We start from the raw sequence: 27,936 nt of genomic DNA on the forward strand, positions 1-27,936 counted from the left end.
GGAATGAGGCCGAGGAGGCAGCAGCATGGAACATCCCCTGCATTCTAGGAATCAAAGATTCAGCAAAGCATCTATAGTACTCTGCTGAAAAACCGTCTGGACCAGGTGCTTTGTTAAGTGGAAGGCTAGATATCGTTTTTTGGATCTCCAGAATTGAGAATGGGGCATTTAAAATCTCGAGGTCAGCTAGTGGAACAGTTGGAAGATTAATTTTCTCCAAGAAATCACTGATGAGTTCTGGAGTGGGTTGGGGAGTATTAGTGTCTTCTTTCAAGTTGTATAAACTATTGTAGTAGAAGCTGAAAGCATCCGCAATATCCTTGGGGTTAGTTAATTTTACTCCGGAATCAGGATGATGTATAAAGGGGAGTTTTTGTTTAACCATTCTCTCTTTAAGCTGGGTGGCTAATAGCTTACCCGCCTTGTTCCCATGGGTATATTGATTAGCTTTAAGAATATGAATATTACGAGAATATTGGGCTAAAAGTAGGGCTCGTAATTCATTCCTTGCATCCGCCAATTTATTACTGAGTGATAGTGAGGGTTTTTGTTTGTTTGCAATCTCCAAATCAGATATGTCTTTCAAAAGATTGTCCATGTGCTGCCCCCTTGACCTTTTCAATTTCACACTCTCTTTTATCAAATAGCCCCTCATGAATGCCTTTTGCCTTATGGGCATTCCAAACCACGAATGGATCTGCTTCTCCATTATCATTAATATAAAAAAATTCTTCAATTGACTTAGATATACCTTTAGCAATGTCTGGGACTCTAAACAGCTGTGTATCATTTTTCCATCTATTAGCACGAGTTGAACAGACATTTCCACCTATTGTGATTGATACCGGAGCATGATCTGACCATTCTATACGCCCTATATCAGATATCGAAATACGCTGCAACAGGAATTTATCTACCAGAAACAAGTCAATTCTTGAGTAGGATAGATGGGCTCGCGAAAAATATGAAAAATCTTTTTCTGTGGAGTGCTGGCATCTCCATACATCATATAACCCCGTGGAACGGGAGAAATTAGTTAAGTTTGGTCTGCGATTTGATGTGACCGACGCGTTTGCCGTATCCATATGAGAATCCATAACAGTATTCAGATCACCACATAATATTAGGTGGCCCAATTTGACCTTCTGAATTTTTTTCCATAATTTGATTCAAAAATAAACTTGTCTGGTGTTCGGAACATATGTGTTGACCAACGTGTAGGTCACGTTATTAATTTCACCAATCAAAATTATGTATCTGCCAGCACTGTCACAGTGGTGAGAAATAGGCTTGAATGCTACCGTATTTTTAAGCAATATCGCCACACCTCTCTTTTTTTTCGAAGCATTGGCTAAATAGACGTGGGGGTATTGCTTATGAGTTAGCATGGGATGAGTAGTGTCTTTGAGATGTGTCTCCTGTAAACAAAGGACGTCACATTTCAAAGAGTGCGCGGTCCTCCACAGCATATGTCGCTTGCTAGGTGTGTTAAGGCCATTCACATTCAAACTTGAAATTTTAAAAGACATTGTAGCAAAATAAGAAAGGTCCCAGTTCTATACTACCAGATTATTACCGTACTTTCCCGTGGGGTAATTGCCTGTTTGGAAGTTCAAAAATTTCAACCAATTTAAGCAGTTAAACAGTAGGTCGTAAAATACCAGAGAAGTGGATGTTTTTCAAAACAGAGTCAAAAAAATGTCTGCTTGTGACAAATGTATTAGTGAATATCCTGGGGAGAGGTTAAATAAAAAGTGAAAAATAAATGAAAAAAAAAAAAAAAATTTGAACGTCCACAAAATCCAAAGTCAAAAAGAAAAAGAAGTCGCCAATAAAATTGCGAACGAAGGCACTATTTAGTGCTTGGAAAACACAATAAAAACGAACGATTCTTGCAGAATCTGAGCTTGTGTAAACAGCTGAAAAGTGGGGGTAGGTAAACATTTGGACACCGGGTGAGACATCCAGAACTTGTGAAACTATAAAAAGTAAAGGGCATTGCAACAGATCAAAGAAAGAAAATCGCAACTCATTTGTCTGAAGATGGGGATCCCTGGCGGCTTCTAGGATTCTCTTCGTCCGATACGAGGATCTTCCATTTCTCCAGAAGACGTATACCGTCCTCCAATGTGTTGATTCGATAATCCCGATCGTCTCTACGAATAACCAAAGTTGCAGGGTGGTTCCAACGATAGGGGATATTGTGGTTTCTTAAAGGCTTCGTTATGGTCATCAGGTTACGTCTCCTTTTCATCGTTTGGGCCGAAAGGTCTGGGAAGAAGGACAAGCCTTGTAGACATTCCGGGGGATCATCTAAATGTCTGATAGCCTGAAGCATCCGTTCTTTAACCCGGTAGAAATGTATCCTGGCTATTGCATCTCTAGGTAGCTTGGCAGAGATGTGCTGCGGTTTCGGGAGGCGGTGAATCCGATTGATTATCAAATCTTCCAACGGTAGATCTGGCAGTAGTTCTGTTAAAACTTTGGTAAAGTATGCCATTAATTCTTGGGGTTGGACTGATTCAGGAATGCCTCTTATTTTAACGTTATTTCTCCTGGATTGGTCTTCCAAGTCCGCCACTTTATCTTTAAGCCATGTAATATCCTCATCATGGTCGTTGTGGGCATCCACCATACTGTTGAATGTATCCGTGAATTCCCCCATTTTGTGCTCTATGTGTGAAACCCGGTCGCTGACCACCGTCACCGCTGATTTGCATTGGGACATCAAATGGAGCATGTCAGTGTGAATAGCACTTCTTAATGATAGCAGCATGTCCTTCAACGTAGAGTCCATGACTGGCAGGTTGCTAGTTGGAAAGGCCGCTATGGCGTCCTGAAATTCCAGCGTGTCATCTAGCGCAACCTGGGCCTCCTTTTGTCCCTCTTCCATAGCCTCGTCGGAGAGTCTGGGTCTAGATTTTACCGGGCTATTTGCACTAGAGGAAGGCCTGGAATTAATAGTCAGAGGTCTAGTCTGGCCCTTCTGTTTACGGTCGCTACCTTTCTCTTCCTCTGCCCTGCTCGGCTGCATGTCTGAAGGGCCTCGTGTATCATCGGCGCCATCTTGGGATAAAGAGCAGCCGGAGTGCGGATAAAAGTCTGTCATCTTACCGGGATGTTTCCCCGATTTCCTCCGCCGCGACATCCTCCGATGGTGTACGAGTAAGAGGGCACCGAATGTAGTGTAGATAGCTGCCCTATGTCGCTTTGTTAGCCGCTGGATGTCTCAGTCCGCCGGGAGCTCTCTTCCTATGCGACCATGCTCCGCGCGTGCCGGCTCCGCCCCCTTTTTTTCTCCTCTTTGCTGTGATGGCAGGTTTTTCTCAAAACATCGTCTCCAGCAATGTAAACCGCATTAAAAACAGGAGGACAAGGCATGTCGTTTTTGAACACCTCTGGTACCTGGATGCTGATGTCTATTTTTTATACAAGAGACACATCTAACATCTGTTGGACTTTTGCGAGATGGAGTTCCACACGGGACCCTCATTTTGGTCTTTGGCTGTGGAGTCTTATGCGGGTGTTGCCATCCTTTTTAATACTAAGAATGTGACGGTGCACAGACTCACTGAGATGTCAATGAGAAGATGTCTTATATTGGAAGTAACAATTCATGGCAGGAGACTCCGATTCATTAACATATATGGGCCTCAAACAATATCAGGAAGAATCGGGTTATTTAACCACTTCGATACCGGGCCTATTCTGGCACTCCTCTCCTACATGTAAAAATCATCTTTTTCTTTTTGCTAGAAAATGACTCAGAACCCCCAAACAAAATAAATATATATCACACACCCTAGGGAATAAAATGGCGGTCATTGCAACTTTTTATCTCACAGTATTTGCGCAACAATTTTTCAAATGCGTTTTTTGGGGAAAAAAAACTGTTTCGTGATTTAAAAAATAACAAAACAGTAAAGTTAGCCCAATTTTGTTTGTATAATGTGAAAGCTGATGTTATGCCGAGTAAATAGATACCCAACATGTCACGCTTTAAAATTGCGCACGCTCATGGAAAGATGCCAAACTTACTTAAAAATCTTCATAGGCGACGCTTGAAATTTTTTTACAGGTTAGATGTTTAGAGTTACAGAGGAGGTCTAGTGCTAGAATTGTTGTTTGTGCTCTTACGCACGTGGTGACATCTCACATGTGTGGTTTCAACAGCGTTTACATATGTGGGCGGGACTTTGCTTCTGAGCGCGAGTAACCGGGGACAGGGGCGTTTTACATTTTTTTATTTTACTTTATTTTTATTTATTTTTTTACTCTCTTCTACACTTTTTTTTTTTGTTTTTGATCACTTTTATTCCTATTACAAGGAATGTAAACATCCCTTGTAATAGGAATCATTCTTGCCAGGTCCTCTTTATGGAGAGATACAGGGTCAATAAGACCCTCTCCTGTTCAGCAACAAGTTTAGAACTTCTTGCAACACCATGCAGAGAGACTAGACTTCTATGACTGTACTGCGGATTGGTGGGAGGATGTTACAAAAGGACACCTCTTCTCCCTTGAGGAAGTTGTCAGCTAAAATGGGGAAAAGTAGATATAGCCATTATCTCAGGCTGCAGAAAGAGCTGGAGTTGCTTTATTCAGGCGGGTTGGAGGCAGGGAGGAAAATTGATCAAGTGAAATCTGAGCTAAGTCAATATCAATATAGCAGATACAACTCCCTGGTAGTTGAACGGGATTATGGATTCCCAGGGACACTTGATCCCTTTGAAAATTGTAGGGACAAGGTGACAAGAAAGTTAATAATGAGGGATTCCCAGGGGATTTTGCAGGAGTCTCCGGAGGGTATTCTGGGAGTGGTAAGATCATACTATGCTGACTTGTTTCGGGAGAAGGGTTTGGATAAGGAGAAGATGGCATAGTTCTTAGAGGCAGTTTCGGGTCCTGTTGTTGATAATTTGGACTTTTCTCCTTTGACAGCAGACATAACGGTGGAGGAAGTTAGGGAGGCTATTGATAAGTTACGTCTAAAGAAGGCACCAGGACATGATGGCATTACAGCCAAATTTTATAAGAAATTTAAAGAGCTCCTGGTGGATGTGTTTAAAATTTGTTTGGAGAAACGCCTGATGTCTCCATCCATGAGAGTATCATCCTTAGTTCTGCTGTTCAAGGGTAAAGAACCTAATGACATTAAGAACTGGAGGCCTTTAGCCCTTTTGAATGTAGACAGGAAAATTCTGGTAAAATTATTATTTTCTAGGTTGAAGTGTTTTTCTCCAGCACTATTGACAGACTGTCAGTACGGCACAGTAGAAGGGCGTAATATTTATGGTGCTCTCGTTTCCTTGAGGGAAGCTTTTGAGAGATGTAAGGTTCTTAGGCATGGGAAGTATATGGTGAGTTTAGACCAAGCTAAAGCTTTTGACAGGGTTGACCATGGGTATCTGTGGACGACTTTGTTAAAGTATGGTATCCCAAGGTTATTTGTTGAATGGCTGAGAACTTTATACTGGAAGGCTAAGAGCTTTCCACTTATCAATGGGTGGCAGGGCGGTACCTTTTGGGGTTGAGGCTGGGGCGAGGTATGGTTGCCCCTTGAGGCCCCTCTTATATGTTTTTGCCATCAATCCTTTTTTGAGATCACTGCAGGAGTGCGGATTTCAGGGGGTACCTGTGCCCCATGCCTTAGCCCTATCTGTATTCCCTTATGTGGATGATGATGTCACTGTAGTGGTGTCTGCCTCCCATGAGGTCCAGTTTCTAGCACCTTCCATCGGAACTTACTCTGAGGCCTCTGGGTCTCTTATCAACTTTGAGAAGAGTGAAGCTCTCTGGACACTGCAGGGTGATCCAAAGTTTGATCTCTAGTTTGCAATAGCTTTAAGTTGTCTTAAGATCTTAGGGGTTAAGTTTGGAAGGGAAAATAATGCCAGGCTAAATTGGGAGGAGATATTGAATGCTGGAAATGCAAGGGTTCAGCGATGGAAAAATTGCAAGCTGACCTACAGAGAAAGGGTCACAACGTTGAAAACGTACTTAATTCCTGTCTTTCTATATGTCTCTATGGTTTTTCCATTACCGGAATTTTTCTCTGCAAGGCTCTTCAGTCTGTTTTTTCAGCTCTTTTGGGTTAATAGACTGAATCCAATAAAAAGAGGGGTTACTTACCTGCTGAAAGAGGGTGGGTTGAATATGATAAATCCTAAAGCTCCGTACACACGAGCGGACTTTTCAACATCCAAAGTCCGACGGACTGATTCCGTCAGACTATTCGATCGTGTGTGGGCTGCAACGGACTTTTGACTCGCCAAAGTCTGAAGGACTTTAGAATATGGAACATGCTTCAAATTTTTCCGAAGGAACTCCGCCGGACACGGTCCCTTCGAAAAATTCGCTCGTGTGTATGCTATTCCGACGGACTAAAACCGACGCTAGGGCAGCTATTGGCTACTGGCTATGAACTTCCTTATTCGAATCCAGTCGTACGTCATCACGTTCGAATCCGTCTGAGTTTAGTGTGATTGTGTGTGGCCAAGTCCGCTCAGCCGAAAAGTCCGTCAGAACTCTGTCGGAACTCCGGCAGAACTCCGGCAGAACTCCTTCGGAAGTCTGTCGGACATAAGTCCTCTCGTGTGTACGGGGCTTTAGGTGTTTTTTGACTCTCTTTATCTTAACGTTAATTTTGGGTGCTTGGACTCCAGTGTTGGTCCTCCATGGGTAAACAGTGTTAGGGCCTGGATATTGCCTCGTGCGGAGTCCTGGATGTGGGGCTGTTCTCTAAAGTGGTAGAGATGTACTCAGGGTCATCTCCCACCATATCTGGACTCAGCTCTGAAGTCTCTGAGGAGGTGGGGGATTGAGAAATCCTACCTTGAAAATAGCTCAAGGAAATTGTTATACCAGAGGATCTGTAGGACCTTTTTCTGTTTTTAAACAATAAGCTTTTATTGATGCTTAGAGATAACATTTGTACAACCATACTAACATTTGTACAGAAATATCAAATAAAAAATATATAACAATGTATAATTGAATTCAGTGGTAGAGTATTTTACTAGTAAAACCAACAAAATGGCTCTGTCATCAGCCAATCGTTACAGCGATCATTTATTTAGAAATATTCTGAATTGTATAGAAAAATCTATTATTTAATTTGAGAAGAAGAATGAAATTTATTTGTGGGTCTCCGAGGAGTGCCCTTAGAGATCACTATAGTAACAGAAATGAAAGGAAAAGAAAAAAGGAAGGATAAGTAAAAATGGGAGAAAGATATTAACTACCGTATTTATCGGCGTATAACACACTAAAATCAGGGGAGAAATCGGGGGTGAGTGTTATACGCCGATCCCCCGCTGTTGCTACCGATCTCTGAGGCTTCCGGGTATTTTCGGCCGCACTCGGCTGTTTTCGGCCACACTTGGCTGTTCTCGGCGGCTTTCGGAAAGCCAAAAGCCGCCGAGAACGGCCGAATGCGGCCGAAAATACCTGAAAGCCACCGAGGACTACCGAGTGCCGCCGAGATACACAGGACATCCGCTCTGTATCTGGGTGGCACCATTTTTAAATGACAAACACACTGACAAGGCTGCAATGGACTGACAAGGCTGCAAATGACTAACATGGCTGCAAATGACTGACAAGGCTGCAATGGAAGGCTGAAATGCAAGGCTGCAATTGACACTGATAAGGCTGCATTGATGGGCATTTAAATGTAAGTTTTTTTCCTTAAACTTCCCTCCTAAAAGTTTTTTTCTTTTAAATTCCCTCCTAAACTTGGGGTGTGTGTTATACGCCGGCGTGTGTTATACGCCAACAAATACGGTATTCATGTTTATCTGTGTTTAAAAGGTCTATCTCTATGTGAAAGTGGCATAGGAATCAGAATATTTAACCAGTAGACACGCGCGCTATAGCCAAATGATGGCTACAGCACGGACCTCCTTTGCCGGGACTACGTCTATTGACGTCGCCCCGTGCACGAGTGGCCTGAGGGGCGCGCGCGGCGCGCTCTGTGATCGGCGAGTCTATGAGACTCGCCTGATCACTGATCCGAGCAAGGGGTCGATCCCGACCCCTTACCACGTGATCAGCTATCAGCCAATGACAGCTGATCATGTGATACAACGGAGCCGGTAATCGGCTATTATTCCTCCTCGCACTGATAGCGCGAGGAGAAAAAAAAAGAGCCGATCACTGGCGGCCGTGATCGGGACATCAGTCCCGATCACGGCCAGCCCTGCCAGTGCCCACCTGCCCCCTGCCAGTGCCACCTCATTAAAAAATAAGTCCCCCCCCCGTCAGTGCCACCCAGCAGTGCCCATAGTGCCACCCAGCAGTGCCCACAGTGCCACCCAGCAGTGCCAACAGTGCCACCCATCAGTGCCCACAATCTGTCTCAACAACGGTGCTGCACCCCAGTGCCACATATCCTTGCCCATCAGTGTCATCTACCAGTGCCCATCAGTGCCGCCCATCAGTGCCCAGCAGTGCCACCTATCAGAGCCACCTATCAGTACCACCTATCAGTGCCCATCAGTCCCATCTATCAGTGGTACCTATCAGTGCCCCTTAGTGCCACCCATCTGTGCCACCCATCCGTGCCACCCATCTGTGCCATCTTAGCCCATCAGTGCCGCCTTATCTGTGCCCATCAGTACTGCCTTATCTGTGCCTATCGGTGCCACCTTATCTGTGCCTATTAGTGCCGCCTTAACTATGCCTATCAGTGCCCACCAGTGCAGCCTATCAGTGCCCACCAATGCAGCCTATCAGGGCCCACCAGTGCAGCCTATCAGTGCCGCCTCATCAGCGCACTTCAATGAAGGAGAAAAATTTTATAACAAACTATTAAACATGATTTTTTTTTTGCATCTTTTTTTTGTTTGTTTAGCAAAAAATAAAACTCCCAGCTGTAATTAAATACCACAGAAAGAAAGCTCTATTTGTGGGAAAAAAATGTTAAAAATTTCATTTGGGTACAGTGTTGTATGCCCGCGCAATTGTCATTCAAAGTGAATCAGTACTAAAAGCTGAAAATTGGTCTGGGCAGGAGGGGGGGTTTAAGTGCCCAGTAAGCAAGTGGTTAAAGATAGTCCACGGCTGCCATATTTTATTGTCTTTTTATGTATCCCCCTGTGCTCTTGCCCTGATCTCCTCCATACTTCTGACGCCGCGTACACACGATCGGAATTCTCGTCGGAAAAAGCTCTGATGGTTTTCTCGATGGAATTCCGATGGAATTCGGCTCAAGCTGTCTTGCCTACACACAGTCACACAAATTCCGATCGTTTAGAACACGGTGACGTACAACACGTACGACGGGACTAGAAAAAGGAAGTTCAATAGCCAGTAGCCAATAGCTTCCATCTCGTAGTTGAATCTGAGCATGCGTGATTTTTGGCGTGTCGGAATTGCATACACACGATCGGAATTACCGATAGAAAGTTTTTCCATCTGGAAAATTGAGAACATGCTATAAATTTTTGGCTGGCGGGAATTCGGACAGCTAATTTCCGATGGAGCATACACACGGTCCCATTTTCCAATGAAAAGCTCTCATCTGTCTTTTTCTGGCCGGAATTCCGATCGTTTGTACGCGGCATGAGGAGATGTATCTCTTCCAACCATTCTTTAATTGTGGGGGCGGTGGTACTCCTCCAGTGCTTCAGTATCACTGTTTTTGCCGCTGTGATTAAGAATCTGGTCAGGGAGTTTTTGTATTTTTTTCAAGGTACAATTGGTGATGTTTATAAGACAGCAAGCAGCATCCAAATAAATTTTCGTTTTTATAATGTGTTTTATGATCTTGATTACTTGGTTCCAAAAGAGTTTAATCAGGTCACATTCCCACCAGATGTGGTATAGAGTGCCTTCTTCCTGATTGCAGCTCCAACAATGTCCAGGAACTGTCGAAAAACATTTATGTCATTTATTTGGTGTGATGTACCAGTTTGTTAGAATTTTGAATGATGTTTCTTGCAATCTCACACTGATTGCACATTTATGTGTGAATACACATGCTTGTAGCCATTGGTCTCTTGTAAAGGATCTGTTTAGGGTTGTTTCCCAGAAAGTTTTGTGTCTGTTAGGTTCCAGTATGTTTCTGTTGCTAAGGGATTGGCTAGAGCCATCCATTGCCGGCAGGAAATCGGGGTTTGTTGTCAGTGGGGTTAGTGGCCCTAATGAGGAGGTGAGTGAGTGTCTCTGAGTAATTGTTTGTAGGTTTTTTTTTTAGTGTTGCCCCTATGAGGGGATGTTGTTTCAGTTGTTTCGGACACAGATTCCAAGGTATCCATGGAGTATGAGAAATTGGGATAGGTCCTAACTCGTTTTCCAATCCCACCCTATCTTTTTCTCTTTGTGGCAAGTCCAGTCTATGATTCTAGTTAGGTGTGTAGCTAGTTTTTAAAATTAGGGAACCCCATGCCTCCATTTTGCTTATTCATGGTAAGTAGGTTTAGGCTGATTCTAAGTTTTTTGGAGGCCCAAAGAAATTTTCTTAACATGCTGTGTAGGGATCTAAAGAAGCTTGAGGGTAGTAGTATGTGTAGTGGCCATAACCTGTTGCAGGGCGGCCTTGACTGAATGGGTTTACCGGTTACCTTCTCTCGGCCTGATCCTCCACTTCTAGGGGTTCCCAGGGTTGATACCCAACGACTTGTACACTGACACAGATGAAGTCCTTTCAAAAAGGTTTATTTTGCAGTAGAACTTTCACAAAAACAGTCTCTTAGGGAACAGAGGGCACGGGTGAAGAACTCAGGTACCTTGGTACTTCAATGCTGAAAAGATCTCTAGCCAGAGATCATGGCAGTCAGCACGTTGACTCAAAACTTGAACAATCAACTGAGAGGATACAGGAACCTTTTTCCGACTGTACCTGGAACGTTTCCCGCTTCCTTTGTGGTACTGGAAAAGTGTGGATTTGTCAATGTCCTTCCCAACTCAGTAACCAGGCACTTCTCAGGATGCCACTTGCAGGTCCTCCTGCAAAGAGTCCTCCCCCGGTCACTTCCACGAGCTGCAGTGCCCCTCCAAGCCGAGAGCACACCCGGACACTTTCAATCCTCCCTCAGTTACAGCGCCTCGGCCCAGCCGGTTCCGATACTCAGGAATAGACAGATCTATACCCCAGACCAGACAGGTCTATCAGGGGCCACTGACAGGAACATGTTGCGGAACGTCGAACACCCCGTGACCGGGACACCTCATGGGGCTACCCCAGTCCTGGAACCAGAACAGACCACACGGGTCTCACAAACAACTCTGGACCTCTGAACATGGGACCCACACCTGTTTAAGTACCACCTCCCAGACTCCTCAGCAGGCCCCGGCACTCTCACTGATTGGCTCCAAGAGGGCCAATACCAAAACATCCAACCAGACTAGGTTCTAGCCTGTCATGTGCACCTCACCGTTCACATGACCAGGCAGAACTTTCAAACATAGCCTGGTCAGACTGGTGTTAGGCCTACCTACAACAATTAACCCTCAGAACCTTTATTGTCCTGAGGTCAAAAACTAAATTTACAATGCGTGTGACATTTGATCCCAAATGTCATCCACTACATATGGGTACTGTTTGGAAGCTTCCCTGCCAAACCATGAGAAATACTTCAGTGTCCACTTCTCTAGGTCTTTGGTAATATTTAGTAAAAGTGGTTGAAAGTTGGCTTTATACATTGACTCTAACTTTGGTGTTAAGTGTACTCCCAAGTATGTGAGGGATGTTGTTTCCCATTTGAATTTACAGTTGTTTTTTGTATTGTTTAATGTGATTTCTCAAAGTGTCAGATTCAGTGCTTCAGATTTTTTGTAATTCATTTTGAAGTTTGATATATAGCTATATTGAGAAAATATGTTACATAGATTGGGCATGGTGATGCGTGGTTGGAAAATGAAAAATAGGAAATTGTCAGCGTATGCTACGCTGTAGGAACTTTTTCCGTTCTCCGCTTGTACTCTGAGACTGCACTACAGCTGTTATGGAGGAAAGCTTAACGTTGCTGAATAGCCCCAGATTACCCTCAAAGTTTCATGACATTGCCTGGCTGTCTCTCCATGGGAAGATGTATGTGAGGGGGAACATGAAAGGTCTGACTGCATCTGAAAGGATCTGCCCTTTGGGCTGTAATCAGCAGTCCATGGAGCATTTCTTGGTGGATTGTTGGGGAAGCCATGAAGTCTGGAACAAAATGGCTGCTGGAGGTGGGATCAGGGGCAGACTGACAACTCATTGGGCCCCTGGGCAATAAGAGATTATGGGGCCCCCAAGCAATCAGAGATTATGGGGACACACTGTATACACAAACATACAGTATACACACACAGTATACAATCACACAGTATACACAGACATGTTTCTATTGGCTGAGAAGGTACTGGAGAGGTGGGGCAGCTATAATCTCAGGATTTTTAGACCAAAAGGATGTCGGTAAGGGACATTTCAGAGACAGATGTTAAAAAAAAAACACAGATTTTTACATACTGTCCCTGGTTTTACTGAGGCTGGCAACCCTGATGGGGCCCCCTAGTGGCCCGGGGCCCTCGGGCAGTGCCCGAGTGGCCGAATGGCCAGTCCGCTCCTGTCCATCATCTTTACCCTAGGCTAGTACTATCAATGGTATGCAAGGACTAAAGTTGCCGTTCATAATGAACAGTTTATCTCTAGTAAAATTGCAAGTTTAGTGTTATCTGAGTTAAGAAGGATTAAATTAGGACATTTTGGAGAAATATAGACTTATGTAAAGGAGTCTTATTGTGACATGACATGTATTTCCTATTAATGCCCTTTTTTTTAACTGCTAAGTTTTTGACCTAGCCTACATGTCAGTAATTGTTGTATTTATGTTATTTTCAGTCAGTTAGTCTGTTATTATGTATCTTGTTTGGTTTTACAAATAAAAATCTCCATACATACAGAATAAGAAAAGATACTGAGAATTACACCGGGAATAAGGGACAAGAAGTTGTCCTGTGCACACATGGAATGAGATTTGTATTTGGTGTACAGTGGTAGCCCTTGTACACACGGTCGGGGATTCTGTCGGAATGTGTCCGATCGGAGCGGTTTGTCGGATATTCCGACTGTGTGTGGTATGCATCGGAATATCCGTCGGACCAAATTTTCCAACTTGCTGGAAATATTTTCCGACAAACTGCTCCGATCGGACATACTCCGATCATGTGTAGAGAATTCCGATCGGACAAAGTGCCACGCATGCTCAGATCAAATTCCTTCATCAAAGCTATTGGCTACTAGCCTGAACGTAGTCCCATCGTAACGAAATTACGTCATCTCGTTCTGAAAGATCGGATTTTCCGACAACTTTGTCCGACCGTGTGTATGCAACAGTTTCGGACAAGATCCGTCGGACAAAATCCGAAGGACAAAATCCGACGGATTTGGTTTTTCGGAATCTCCGACCGTGTGTACAAGGGGGTACTGTGCAGAGCCCATTAATACAGAATAAGAGCAGATACTAAGAATTACGCTTGGCATACAGAACAAGAGAAGTGGTACTGTGCAGAGTCCTAACATACAGAATAAGAATAGATACTGAGAATTACACCCGGCATACAGAACAAGAGAAATGGTACTGTGCAGAGTCCATACTTACAGAATAAGAACATATACTGAGAATTACACCCAGCATACAAAACAAGAGAAGTGGTACTGTGCAGAGTCCATGCTTACAGAATAAGAACATATACTGGGAATTACACCCGGCATACAGAACAAGAGAAGTGGTACTATGTAGAGTCCATACATACAGACTAAGAACAGATACTGGGAATTACACCCGGCATACAGAACAAGAGAAGTGGTACTGTGTAGAGTCCATACATACAGACTAAGAACAGATACTGAGAATTACACCCAGCATACAGAACAAGAGAAGTGGTACTGTGCAGAGTCCATAGTTACAGAACAAGAACATATACTGAGAATTACACCTAGAATAAGGGACAAGAGAAGTTGTCCTGTGCACACATGGAATGATATTTGTATTTGGTATACAGGGTATAATGCAGCTCAGGTGTATGAATGAGGAAGCAAGTCTTTGTCGTTGTTGTCACAGCCTTCAGGTAGACCCGCCCGCCCTCTCTTCACATTCCTGCAGTGCTGACTTCCTCATAGTTTCAGTCCTGTGCTGGGATCTGAGCTCTCCACACTCTCTGCAATCTCCTCACTTTGCTCAGGATGGGGCAGAATATCTGTAAGCGGTATTGTGGGTGCTGCTGCTGTGGGTGCTGCCGCCAATCTGTGGATATCCCACGCATAGGAAACGGCAGTACCATGATGAGTAGCCCCAAGTCAGATACAGTGGTGGATGCCCATAAGATGTACCGGATCCACAATCTGAGCCCACAGATCTCGGTGAAGTTGGAAAGCATTATCAATGGTGAGGACAACCCAGTCTTTGTCGACGGCCCCAATGGAGAACAACCCAACCTCAACGGTCCCACAATAGAAATTCCAAAAGAACAATTCGACACAAAAGTCCACACGCATGCTCCAGGGAAGGGGCAAGCCGAACGATTAGTGCGTTTTTCCCGCATCACCAAGGTCTCCACCTATAGCTACAAGCCGCGTTCTGCCGAAGACCTGGATGTCCGCAAGGGCGAGGCGCTGGAGGTCCTGGAAGAGCAGGGGACATGGATCCTGGCCAGGACGCTCAACGACAATGGGGAGGTCAAAACTGGCTACATCCCGCGGACCTTCCTGGCGAACGCCGGGAGCCTCGAGGCTGAGGAGTAAGTTATGGTGCAAATTATTTTACCGCAAACAGGTCTTGCATCGCTGTTCATGTGCATAGCTGTGGGTACTTGATAGGGTCTATTTATAAAACAGTGAATATGACTTTCACCAAACCTTCCCCGTGAGGGAATCTTCCAGGTGCGTGCATTTTAAATGTCGCAGATGGATTCTTTACCAGAGAACGTTAGGACAAAGCAGTGGATGTGGCTTTCACCAAAGACCCAACCATTCCAATGCAGGGTTTCTCAACCAGGGTTCCATGGAACCCTAAGGTTCTTCCAGAAGTTGCTAGGGGTTCCTTGAGCAATGAGCAATTTCTGCCTCTCAGATAAGTTCCCACTGACACCATTTATCTTTTTAGCTATCTGTAAGGAGGGAATTTTTAGCAATGACAACAAGTATAAGAAGCTTCCCACTGACCACCAATGTAAGGGACGTTCTTCCCACTGACCACCAATGTAAGGGACGTTCTTCCCACTGACCACCAATGTAAGGGACGTTCTTCCCACTGACCACCAATGTAAGGGACGTTCTTCCCACTGACCACCAATGTAAGGGACGTTCTTCCCACTGACCACCAATGTAAGGAGCATTCTTCCCACTGACCACTAATTAAAGGAACATTCTTCCCACTGATCACCAATGTAAGGGACGTTCTTCCCACTGACCCTCAATGTACGGAACATTCTTCTCACTGATCACCAATGTAAGGGACATTCTTCCCACTGATCACCAATATAAGGAACATTCTTCCCACTGATCACCAATGTAAGGAACATTCTTCCCACTGATCACCAATGTAAGGGACGTTCTTCCCACTGACCCTCAATGTAAGGAACATTCTTCTCACTGATCACCAATGTAAGGGACATTCTTCTCACTGATCACCAATGTAAGGGACATTCTTCCCACTGATCATCAATGTAAGGGACATTCCTCCCACTGATCACCAATGTAAGGGACATTCTTCCCACTGACCACCAATATAAAGAACATTCTTCCCACTGATCACCAATGTAAGGGACATTCTTCCCACTGATCACCAATGTAAGGATCATTCTTCCCACTGATCACCAATGTAAGGAACATTCTTCCCACTGTCCACCAATGTAAGGAACATTCTTCCCACTGATCACCAATGTAAGGGACATTCTTCCCACTGATCACCAATGTAAGGGACATTCTTCCCACTGATCACCAATGTAAGGGACATTCTTCCCACTGATCACCAATGTAAGGAACATTCTTCCCACTGTCCACCAATGTAAGGGACATTCTTCCCACTGACCATCAATGTAAGGAACATTCATCCCACTGATCACCAATGTAAGGGACATTCTTCCCACTGTCCACCAATGTAAGGAACATTCTTCCCACTGATCACCAATGTAAGGGACATTCTTCCCACTGATCACCAATGTAAGGGACATTCTTCCCACTGATCACCAATGTAAGGGACATTCTTCCCACTGATCACCAATGTAAGGAACATTCTTCCCACTGTCCACCAATGTAAGGGACATTCTTCCCACTGACCATCAATGTAAGGAACATTCATCCCACTGATCACCAATGTAAGGGACATTCTTCCCACTGATCACCAAACTCAAAGGCATCATTTAGGACATGAGGATTTGCAATGTAGCTCAGCAAAAATGATCTTCGTTCAACTGAATGTGGTTGTTGTGCAGTAGTGCAGGGTTTAAGAGATTAAAATATGTGATGATTGGCTCAGCAATGGCATGCAATGCCAAGCTGCTGCTAACAAAGCTAACAGAATATTGGCATTATAAAGGGGATCAACTCCAGTGATAAAACAATAATTCTCCCGCTCTACAAGACTCTGGTCCGGCCGCACATGGAGTATACTCTCCAGTTCTGGGCATCAGTCCTCAGGAAAGATGTACTGGAAATGGAGCGAGTACAAAGAAGGGCAGCAAAGCTAATAAAGGGACTGGAGGATATTAGTTATGAGGAAAGGGTGGGAGCACTGAACTTATTCTCTCTGGAGAAGAGACGCTTAAGAGGTAATATGATTTCATTTTACAAATACCGTACTGGTGACCCCACAATAGGGATAAAACTTTTTCGCAGAAGGGAGTTTAATAAGACTCGTGGCCACACATTAAAATGAAAAGAAAAGAGGTTTAACCTTAAACTACATAGAGGGTCCTTTACTGTAAGAGCGCAAGGATGTGGAATTCCCTTCCATAGGCAGTGGTCTCAGCGGGGGGTATCGATAGTTTCAAGAAACTATTAGATAAGCACATGAATGGCCACAACATACAGGGATATACAATGTAATACTGACATATAATCACACACATGGGTTGGACTTGATGGATTTGTGTCTTTTTTCAACCTTACCTACTATGTAAATATGTATGTAACTATGTAATCCCACTTGCCAACTGGCTCCTGTACATTTACGTCGGCACTTTAAAGATATCTCGGTAAAGGCAGCAGCTGCTGCCACAGCTGAATTATCCATCTTTTCGGCCGGTGGTTCTGTTTACGATAATGGTGGTCTCTGCGGGCGGATTCGCCGCGAGATCACCATTATCGGTGGTGGAAGAGGGGTCACCCCACTCCCGCTGCTTACCGGAGCCGTCGGCAGCGGCGGAGGCAATCGGGTCCTCTCGGTGCCTGGGTATGGAGACAAGTGAGGGGAAGATGGCCCCCACCCGTCTCTATACCATAGCAGGGAGGAAGCGATGTCATAATGTCACTTCCAACCATACGTCTTAAAGGGACTTATTTTTTGTTGTCATTTTTTAAAATGATAATTTTTTTATTTTATTTTTTATTGCATTTAAGTCTAAATATGAGATCTGAGGACTTTTTGACCCCATATCTCATATTTAAGAGGTCCTGTCGTGCTTTTTTTTCTATTACAAGGGATGTTTACATGCCAGAAACAACTTCATTCCAGTCTCCTGATTGTAAACACGGAAGCGACGTCACAACGTCACTTCCTGTTTACTCGGTTGCCAATGGCGCCGGTTTTATAAAAATATACAGTATTCAAAATCGCCGAAAACGGTAATCTGAATACTTTGAAGTGCAAAGGAAGGATTGGAGGTCTTTTAGACCCCCTATCCCTCCATAAAGAGTACCTGTCACCACCTATTACTGTCAAAAGGGATGTTTACATTCCTTGTGACAGCAATAAAAGTGATTACATTTTTTTTATTATTTTTTTAACAAAATGTAATAATATAAAAATAAATAAGAAAAAGAAAAAAAAATGTAACCACTTACAGACCGGACCATTTTGCTGGCTTAAGACCAGACCACTTTTTGCGATCTGGCACTGTGTTATTTTAACTGACAATTGCGCGGTCGTGCGACGTGGCTCCCAAACAAAATTGACGTCCTTTTTTTCCCCACAAATAGAGCTTTCTTTTGGTGGTATTTGATCACCCCTGCGGTTTTTATTTTTTGTGCTATAAACAAAAAAAGAGCGACAATTTTGAAAAAGACGCATTATTTTTTACTTTTTGTTATAATAAATATCCCCTAAAAATATATTAAAAAAAATTTTTCCCTCAGTTTAGGCCGATACGTATTCTTCTACATATTTTTGGTAAAAAAAATTGCAATAAATGATTATTGATTGGTTTGCGCAAAAGTTATAGCGTTTACAAAATAGGGGATAGTTTTATGGCATTTTATTATTTTTACTGGTAATGGCGGCGATCTGCGATTTTTATTGTGACTGCGACATTATGGTGACCACATCGGACATTTTTGGGACCATTGTCATTTATACAGCAATCAGTGCTATACAAATGCAGTGATTCCTGTGTAAATGACACTGGCAGTGAAGGGGTTAACCAGGGGGTGGCAGTGTAGGGGTTAAGTGTTCCTAGGGGCGTGTTACTAACTGTGGAGGGGCTGGGCTTTGTGTTAGTGAACGCTGATCTCTACTCCAATCACATGGAGCAGAGATCAGCATCACTTGTTGCTAGGCAGTTTACAACAGTATCTCCCCGTTCAGCCGCCCCGTGAGATGATCGCGGGTATCCCCGCGGCGATTGAGTCTGCGGGACCCGCGACCGGACTCACGGGGGTCCCGACCGGCATGCGAGCGTGCCGCCGGCACGCACGCGATGGCAGGGCGGCATAAAAAAATGGATGTACCTATACGCCAATATGGCGAGGCGCTGGAGGTCCTGGAAGAGCAGGGGACATGGATCCTGGCCAGGACGCTCAACGACAATGGGGAGGTCAAAACTGGCTACATCCCGCGGACCTTCCTGGCGAACGCCGGGAGCCTCGAGGCTGAGGAGTAAGTTATGGTGCAAATTATTTTACCGCAAACAGGTCTTGCATCGCTGTTCATGTGCATAGCTGTGGGTACTTGATAGGGTCTATTTATAAAACAGTGAATATGACTTTCACCAAACCTTCCCCGTGAGGGAATCTTCCAGGTGCGTGCATTTTAAATGTCGCAGATGGATTCTTTACCAGAGAACGTTAGGACAAAGCAGTGGATGTGGCTTTCACCAAAGACCCAACCATTCCAATGCAGGGTTTCTCAACCAGGGTTCCATGGAACCCTAAGGTTCTTCCAGAAGTTGCTAGGGGTTCCTTGAGCAATGAGCAATTTCTGCCTCTCAGATAAGTTCCCACTGACACCATTTATCTTTTTAGCTATCTGTAAGGAGGGAATTTTTAGCAATGACAACAAGTATAAGAAGCTTCCCACTGACCACCAATGTAAGGGACGTTCTTCCCACTGACCACCAATGTAAGGGACGTTCTTCCCACTGACCACCAATGTAAGGGACGTTCTTCCCACTGACCACCAATGTAAGGGACGTTCTTCCCACTGACCACCAATGTAAGGAGCATTCTTCCCACTGACCACTAATTAAAGGAACATTCTTCCCACTGATCACCAATGTAAGGGACGTTCTTCCCACTGACCCTCAATGTACGGAACATTCTTCTCACTGATCACCAATGTAAGGGACATTCTTCCCACTGACCCTCAATGTAAGGAACATTCATCCCACTGATCACCAATGTAAGGGACATTCTTCCCACTGATCACCAATGTAAGGAACATTCTTCCCACTGATCACCAATGTAAGGAACATTCTTCCCACTGATCACCAATGTAAGGGACGTTCTTCCCACTGACCCTCAATGTAAGGAACATTCTTCTCACTGATCACCAATGTAAGGGACATTCTTCTCACTGATCACCAATGTAAGGGACATTCTTCCCACTGATCATCAATATAAGGGACATTCCTCCCACTGATCACCAATGTAAGGGACATTCTTCCCACTGACCACCAATATAAAGAACATTCTTCCCACTGATCACCAATGTAAGGGACATTCTTCCCACTGATCACCAATGTAAGGATCATTCTTCCCACTGATCACCAATGTAAGGAACATTCTTCCCAATTTTTCTTTATTAAAAGTCTTGCAATCATTAAGCATAAAATCACAATATATAAATATACATAAATATATACATATTTACATAAATTAAAATGAATATAGCAAAACTGCTCTCAAACCAAAAAAAAAAATACTTTACAGCAATAACATAAATCCTATTACGACTCACACCATTACACCAGACATCAAACTTGTGAGGTTAAGAAACAAACCTGTACCCATTATGCATGCAGCCCTTCTTCAAAAAGAAGATACTAACCAAAAAAAGCTAAGGGAGTGAAAGAACCAGAAAAAGAAAAGAGCTCCTCACCCAGAGATGGGCAGTTCACCAAAGGCAGGTCTGATATTCCTCCACGCCCTTATCCAGACTGCCCGAGGCTCCCTGCCCTTCTCAAGACCCCGAATTTTCCCAACCTCACCCAGAATATCGTGCACCACCACCTCAACAGAGAGGACTTTCTTCCGCAGGGTAATCTGGCACCGTGCATTCCATGTGAAGTAACGGACAACTATACTAACTAAAAACAGTGTATCCAAATCAAAATCCCAGTGAGTCGGGAATGCCCCATACACCCACTCCGCATAACTCATGCGATAGAAAAAGGGGATGCCTAGAGCCCTCCCCACCCTTTTATACACCTCTATGTTAAAGGGACACTGGAGCAAAAAGTGGTCCATAGACTCCACTTTACCAACACACTCCGCTCTAGGACAATCCCGATCATCCACAGGGCGATGCTTCAAGTTCCCTCTCACATAGAGCCTTCCATGGAAGGCGAGCCAGGCTTGATCCCTAAACTTCAAGGGGATTCTTTCTAAATTGATTAAACGCAACCCTTCCCTCATTACAGAGCCTGGGCAATCCCTTAAGGCCAGTGACACACTGAAAGCAGAGCCCAAAATCCTCTTCTCCAGAAGCTTCCTGGGGAGGGACTTGATATCCTCCACTGTCACCTGCCACTGCCGAAGTATTTTCAGACACGGGGCAACATAAGCCGGGAGCTTGCCATGTCGGACTCTCAGACTTTTCACTGGCCCGCCATCTTCCCAGGATCGCAGAAAAGGCCTAAAACAAGATTGAAAAATACCCACCCATCCCGGCGGGTTCTCTGCTAGCATGTTACCAAGATTGTACTTTAAAAACAGCAGAGAAAAGAAAACTATTGGGTTGACCATTCCTAGGCCACCCTCCCGCCTAGACAGGTAAGTTACATTGCGTTTGATCAGGTTCAGCCTACTTCCCCATAACAGTTGGAAAAAGCAGCTGTACACCCTTGCATAGAGAGATACTGGCAAGATACAGACGAAGCTGACATATAAAAAAATTGGGACCAGGTACGTTTTGATCAAGTCAACCCTCTCCCTCAATGAAAGCTTCCATTTCTTCCAACTTGCTACTTTGGCATTGGCACACACCAACCTGCTTTCCCAATTTCGATGACCATAGTCACCAGGACCAAATTTGATGCCCAACACTTTAATTTCCTGCTGGGGCTCTGGGAAGGCATCCGGAAGTTCGAAGCTTTCACCTTCCTCACCCATCCAGAAAACTTCACTCTTTTCATGGTTGACTTTAGAACCAGAAGCCTCCGTGTACTGCTCTATCATAGAGACCACCTCCTGCGCCTCCTCCGTTCCAGAGACAATAACAGACACATCATCGGCATAGGCCACGACCTTCAAAGGTGGCACACCAGCAATGCCCAAAGGCACCCCGCACAAAGATCCACTCTCTAGCCTTCTTATGAAGGGGTCGATTGCGAATACATATAACAGGGGGCTCAGAGGACATCCCTGGCGCACACCAGAGCCAACCTCAAAAGGCCGTCCAACCCAACCATTAACCAGTGGGAAGCTCTCAGCCCCTTTATATAATGTCTTCAGCCAATCTATAAACCTCCCCTGCAGGCCGTATCTACCAAGTAGCAAATACAGGTACTCGTGATTGACTCTATCAAAAGCCTTCGCCTGATCCAATGCCAGCAAGTACTTTCTCCATCCAGCAGCCCTGCATCGTTCCAAAGCCTCCCGGACAGCTAAAACCGCTGAAAAGGTACTTCTACCTTGGACCGAGCAGTGCTGATGACTGGACAACAAATCGCCTGCCACTGACGACAAGCGCCAAAAAAGAATCTTCGCCAAGATCTTTCTATCAACATTGAGAAGACTGATGGGGCGCCAGTTCTCAATCATTGAGGGGTCTTTACCTTTTGACAGAAGAATCACAGCGGATTGCCTCATGGAGGGAGGGAGCGAACCCTCTTCTAGACAGCTGTTATAAACCTCCGCTAAAAAGGGAGCCAGAATGGACTTAAAACACTTGTAGAATTCAGCTGTCAACCCATCTGGCCCAGGCGATTTTTTGGTAGCCAGCTTCTCTATAGCATGAACTACCTCATCCACTGAAATTGGTTCTGTCAAATCCATCAAAGGCAATGTACCATTTCCCAATCCTGGAGTAGAATCCAGAAAGCTTTCCATCTTGTCCCGACAAAGGTCCTTTCTTCCCAGAAGGTCTGCATAATATGATCTGAAGATCTCCAGGATCCCTGATCTGGACTTCACCAGGGAACCCGTACTATCCCTCAGGCCTATGACCGTCTTAACTGCTATGCCTTGCTTACAGTTCTGGTAAGGATCAGGCGAGTGATATTTTCCATAATCCCTCTCCAGAACCAAGGAGGCATGCCGGTCGTATTGACACTTTCTAAGAAGAAACTTGACCTCAGAGATCTCCCCTGGATCTCCTCTATACGAGACAAGACGATCAAGCTTCCTCCGCAAATGCTGGTAGGCAATGTACATACCAAGCTGCTTCTTCTTACTTATGGCCTTGAAAAGTCCAATCGCCCTTTGTTTCACAAGTTCCCACCACTCTGACTTAGTGCTGCAAAAGTCCAGAATAGAAACCTGTGCCTGAAAAAAATCCTCAAAGGATTGTCTTACCTCTACGTCTTCCAGGAGAGCCGAATTCAGTTTCCAGGTACCCCTTCCCCTGGGTGGAGTGTCCGAGGCATTCAGAGTCACAGACAGCATACAGTGGTCAGAGAACTCCACCGCCCTCAACTCAGGAGCCGAGAAAGCAGAGTTCTCCTTTAAAAAAAACCTATCTATCCTACTCTGACTATTCCCTCTCTGAAATGTGAATCCCGTGCTGCCAGGGCAGTGCTTAATATGCACATCTACCAGGCCTGCTTGTCTCACCATATCTCTAAGAAAAACGCTATCATACGCCAGCCTGTCTATGGAGCCTCTCCTGTCTTCAGGCCTAATTATGGTGTTAAAATCACCTCCAAAGACAACCTGCTGGGATGTAAAAAGGAAGGGCTTGATCTCTGTGAGGAGGCATTTCCTGCCCCATCTTGACTGCGGTCCATAGATATTAATCAGGCGCAAGTCCTGCCCCCTAACAGAGACGTCCAAGACCATGCATCTCCCAATCTCTACCTCAATTACCCGCCGGCACGTTACCATATCGGTTTTAAAAAGGACCGCAACTCCGCTGCAGGGCTCTGCCGCAAGAGACCAAAAGGAGGGACCGCATCTCCACTCCCTTTTTGCTAGATGGACATCGGCCAAAGTATTGAGCCAGGTCTCTTGCAAAAATAAAATCTCGGCATCAAACTCGCTGAGCAAAAATAAGGCAATATCACGAGCTCTTGCAGATTTCATGCTGGCGACATTAATGGTCGCCACCTTTATCGGAGTGGGAACTGCCATCAGGATGATTGGGGTAGTCGTTTCTTAACCTTTGCCACACTCTCATCACCAGAAACAGCTCTCTTCAAACTATGTGACTCCCCCTCATCCATGGATGATAAAGAAAAAGATATATCAGACATCCCATCACCTGACAAAACTGAAAAAGGGTTACCAGGAGGAACCCCTCCTGGGTCCGACTCTGAGGAAGAAATAACTACTTTATTTGTCTTCCTCTTCTTCTTTTTCTTCCTCCTAAACGTCTCCCACCCCTCATCATCTGAATCCCCCTCAACAGAGGGTGAGACATGGGATATGGACACCCTTCCATCCGCCCCACCCCCATCCAGCACCCCCACATTCCCCTGACCACGTTTGCGCTGCCGAGGGACAGGGACTGGAGGCTGAGAAGGAAGATCCGCTAAACCTGCCCCCCCAGCAGCCTCCGCTAGTCTGGAGGACCTACGTACAGCAGGAATAGGGACAACCACATGGGGGACAGACTTAGGGACCACATCACTAGAGGGAACAGAATCTGAAACAGAAGGAACTGACACAGGAGGGACAGACTCAGGGACAACATTACCAGGGGAAACAGAACCTGAAACAGATGGAACAGACACAGGAGGGACAGACTCAGGGACAACATTACCAGGGGAAACAGATGGAACTGACACAGGAGGGACAACAACAGTTACAGCGGCCTGATCCTCCTTATCCAGCCTCTGCAGCTCAGCCTCCAATCCTTGCAGGTTATGTAAAGCCTCTGGACACTTACTGTAAGGATGGCCAAGCTGTTGGCACAGATTGCACCGAATTTGGGTACAATCTTTCGCCAAGTGGTCCAGACCCTGGCATAGCGAACACTTTTTACGCGTGCAGGTAGAGGCAAAATGGCCCTTTTCACCACATTTATTGCAGACTTTGGGCTGTCCCTGGTAGAAAATAGTCAGCCGATCTCTTCCCAGAAAAGCTGAGCAGGGCAGATGTTGGACTACATTGCCCAGCACCCCCAGTTTTAGTGACACCGTCCAGGCCCCTGTCCATATCCCATGCTCATCCAGGACCTTCCGCAGTGGAGTGAGGACCTCACCATATCGGCGTAGCCATACTATCAAATCAGCCTCTGGTATGGATTCGTTACGCACCAGGATGGTCACCGATTTTATCAGAGGCTGCCTGGAAATCACCTTTGGCACCAAACCACTCCACTGCGAAAGGCCCTGGCACCTCCTATGTCGCTCCCAAAATAAATCCAACCCCTCAGGTTTTACAAAAGATAAATCAAATTCATAACTCCCCACTGGGCAAATCAAAGCAAAAATATCCACAGCTTTAAACCCCATTTCCAAAATCAACTCTGCCACCCTCCCCCTCACTGGTGGGGTCCCCTCCCCCTCCCACTTGAACTGAACCACATTCCTCCTCCTATACCCACCACCAAAACCCCCTATATTGTGACCACCAATATTTACAGTATTCCCCCCACCCTCCTTGGTGCGACTCCCCACAACAGATGCATAACTCCCCATATTCCTCCCAGCAGAAGAGATATTTGTGTGTTTTGAACTGTCTGAGACATCTCTAGCAGATATCGATTGTACAGATTTGGTCTGTACAATCGATGAGTCTTTCCTCTGAGCAGAGAGAGAAATGTCATCTTTGCTTTTCCCAGCAGTATTAACCCCTCCACCATCACCACCACCACCCACCACATTCATTGTTTTATCATGACTGCCATTGTCAATACTTGCTGGTATATTCACATGTCCTGCAGTCTTCCCAGCAGTGTCAGTTCCCATTGCTGTGCTGGTGGAATCTTCATCTGGCCTGTTCTCTTCCATCAGGACAGGACTTTCTGCAGAGGACAGTGCAGGCTGGACTGACACATCCATGGCTTCCACTGCACATGGTGCAGTATTCTGACCCCCTCCCCCACCAGAATCAATCAGCTCTGCTGGAACACAGAGAGGCTCAGGTGAAGCAATCACATTGCAGGTGTCAGACACAGTGTGTGAAACACATGCAGCAAATGTGGTAGTGGAACTACAGGTCTCAGCACATGCGGGTGCAGCAACATCCATGTTCAGGGGATTTGGCGCAGGTTCATCCTCATTCCCTGGCTGATTTTTCTGAACATCCTCCGGGACCTCTGATGGATTATCAGACATTACAAGCTTGTCTCCTCTCAGGGGGGATTCCATCCTCTGGATGAAGGTCAGGGTGCCATTCTCACTCTCAACCCCCTGGCTGGTTGCCGCCGGCGACTCCAAGGCCTTACATGGGGGGAGAGGAGCAGAGGCAGATGGACCCGGGTCATCCATATGCTGAGGCTGATCCACGGAACACGATGAGGACTGGCTGACAAACCTTCTCTCGTTTTCAAACTTTTCTTTAAATGCTCCACTTTTTTCTTTTAGTTTTCCCAACAATAAAGTTTGCTGCTTGACTTTTTCCTCTAATTCCTGTAGCTCAGGCTTCATGGCGGTGCGATTCTTACTCCAGGCCTGGAAGTATTTGGCTTTGAAGTTTTTAAGCTCCACTCTCAAAACTTTAAGTTTCTCCTCCGCTCTCCCAATCGCCCTAAAGCGATTAACAACCTTAAGGCTGAAAACGCTGGCATCCATACCAGGGCCCGGACCCACAGACAGATCCTCCACCTCCTCCTCACTGGGCCCCGTGTCATCAGGGGGATCCATCTCAGGGCCTCCCCCAGGATCAGGCATTATTCCTGGGCCGAGCTAGCAGGCAAGGCCCAGGCTTGAAAAATGGGTGGTTCTCACAGAGAGCTCTTTGGGTGTGTCCTCCTCCTCCTTCCCACTGATCACCAATGTAAGGAACATTCTTCCCACTGATCACCAATGTAAGGGACATTCTTCCCACTGATCACCAATGTAAGGGACATTCTTCCCACTGATCACCAATGTAAGGGACATTCTTCCCACTGATCACCAATGTAAGGAACATTCTTCCCACTGTCCACCAATGTAAGGGACATTCTTCCCACTGACCATCAATGTAAGGAACATTCATCCCACTGATCACCAATGTAAGGGACATTCTTCCCACTGTCCACCAATGTAAGGAACATTCTTCCCACTGATCACCAATGTAAGGGACATTCTTCCCACTGATCACCAATGTAAGGGACATTCTTCCCACTGATCACCAATGTAAGGGACATTCTTCCCACTGATCACCAATGTAAGGAACATTCTTCCCACTGTCCACCAATGTAAGGGACATTCTTCCCACTGACCATCAATGTAAGGAACATTCATCCCACTGATCACCAATGTAAGGGACATTCTTCCCACTGATCACCAAACTCAAAGGCATCATTTAGGACATGAGGATTTGCAATGTAGCTCAGCAAAAATGATCTTCGTTCAACTGAATGTGGTTGTTGTGCAGTAGTGCAGGGTTTAAGAGATTAAAATATGTGATGATTGGCTCAGCAATGGCATGCAATGCCAAGCTGCTGCTAACAAAGCTAACAGAATATTGGCATTATAAAGGGGATCAACTCCAGTGATAAAACAATAATTCTCCCGCTCTACAAGACTCTGGTCCGGCCGCACATGGAGTATACTCTCCAGTTCTGGGCATCAGTCCTCAGGAAAGATGTACTGGAAATGGAGCGAGTACAAAGAAGGGCAGCAAAGCTAATAAAGGGACTGGAGGATATTAGTTATGAGGAAAGGGTGGGAGCACTGAACTTATTCTCTCTGGAGAAGAGACGCTTAAGAGGTAATATGATTTCATTTTACAAATACCGTACTGGTGACCCCACAATAGGGATAAAACTTTTTCGCAGAAGGGAGTTTAATAAGACTCGTGGCCACACATTAAAATGAAAAGAAAAGAGGTTTAACCTTAAACTACATAGAGGGTCCTTTACTGTAAGAGCGCAAGGATGTGGAATTCCCTTCCATAGGCAGTGGTCTCAGCGGGGGGTATCGATAGTTTCAAGAAACTATTAGATAAGCACATGAATGGCCACAACATACAGGGATATACAATGTAATACTGACATATAATCACACACATGGGTTGGACTTGATGGATTTGTGTCTTTTTTCAACCTTACC

General features: G+C 45.2%; 1 protein-coding gene across 1 annotated transcript in view; it reads left to right on the plus strand.

The window, feature by feature from the left end:
* Positions 1–14,102: 14,102 nt before the first annotated feature.
* Positions 14,103–27,936, plus strand: part of LOC143989259 (tyrosine-protein kinase Src42A-like) — a 73,755-nt gene continuing 59,921 nt past the window's right edge. The window contains exon 1 of the mRNA XM_077489329.1: positions 14,103–14,721. Coding sequence (XP_077345455.1) covers positions 14,168–14,721 — 554 coding nt within the window. The 5' untranslated portion in view covers positions 14,103–14,167. The remainder of the gene's footprint in view (positions 14,722–27,936) is intronic.

The sequence above is a fragment of the Lithobates pipiens genome, unplaced genomic scaffold (assembly GCF_037356315.1).
Source record: "Lithobates pipiens isolate NorthernLeopardFrog02 unplaced genomic scaffold, aLitPip1_a1.2 Scaffold_18, whole genome shotgun sequence".
In the NCBI taxonomy this organism is placed as follows: Eukaryota; Metazoa; Chordata; class Amphibia; order Anura; family Ranidae; genus Lithobates; species Lithobates pipiens.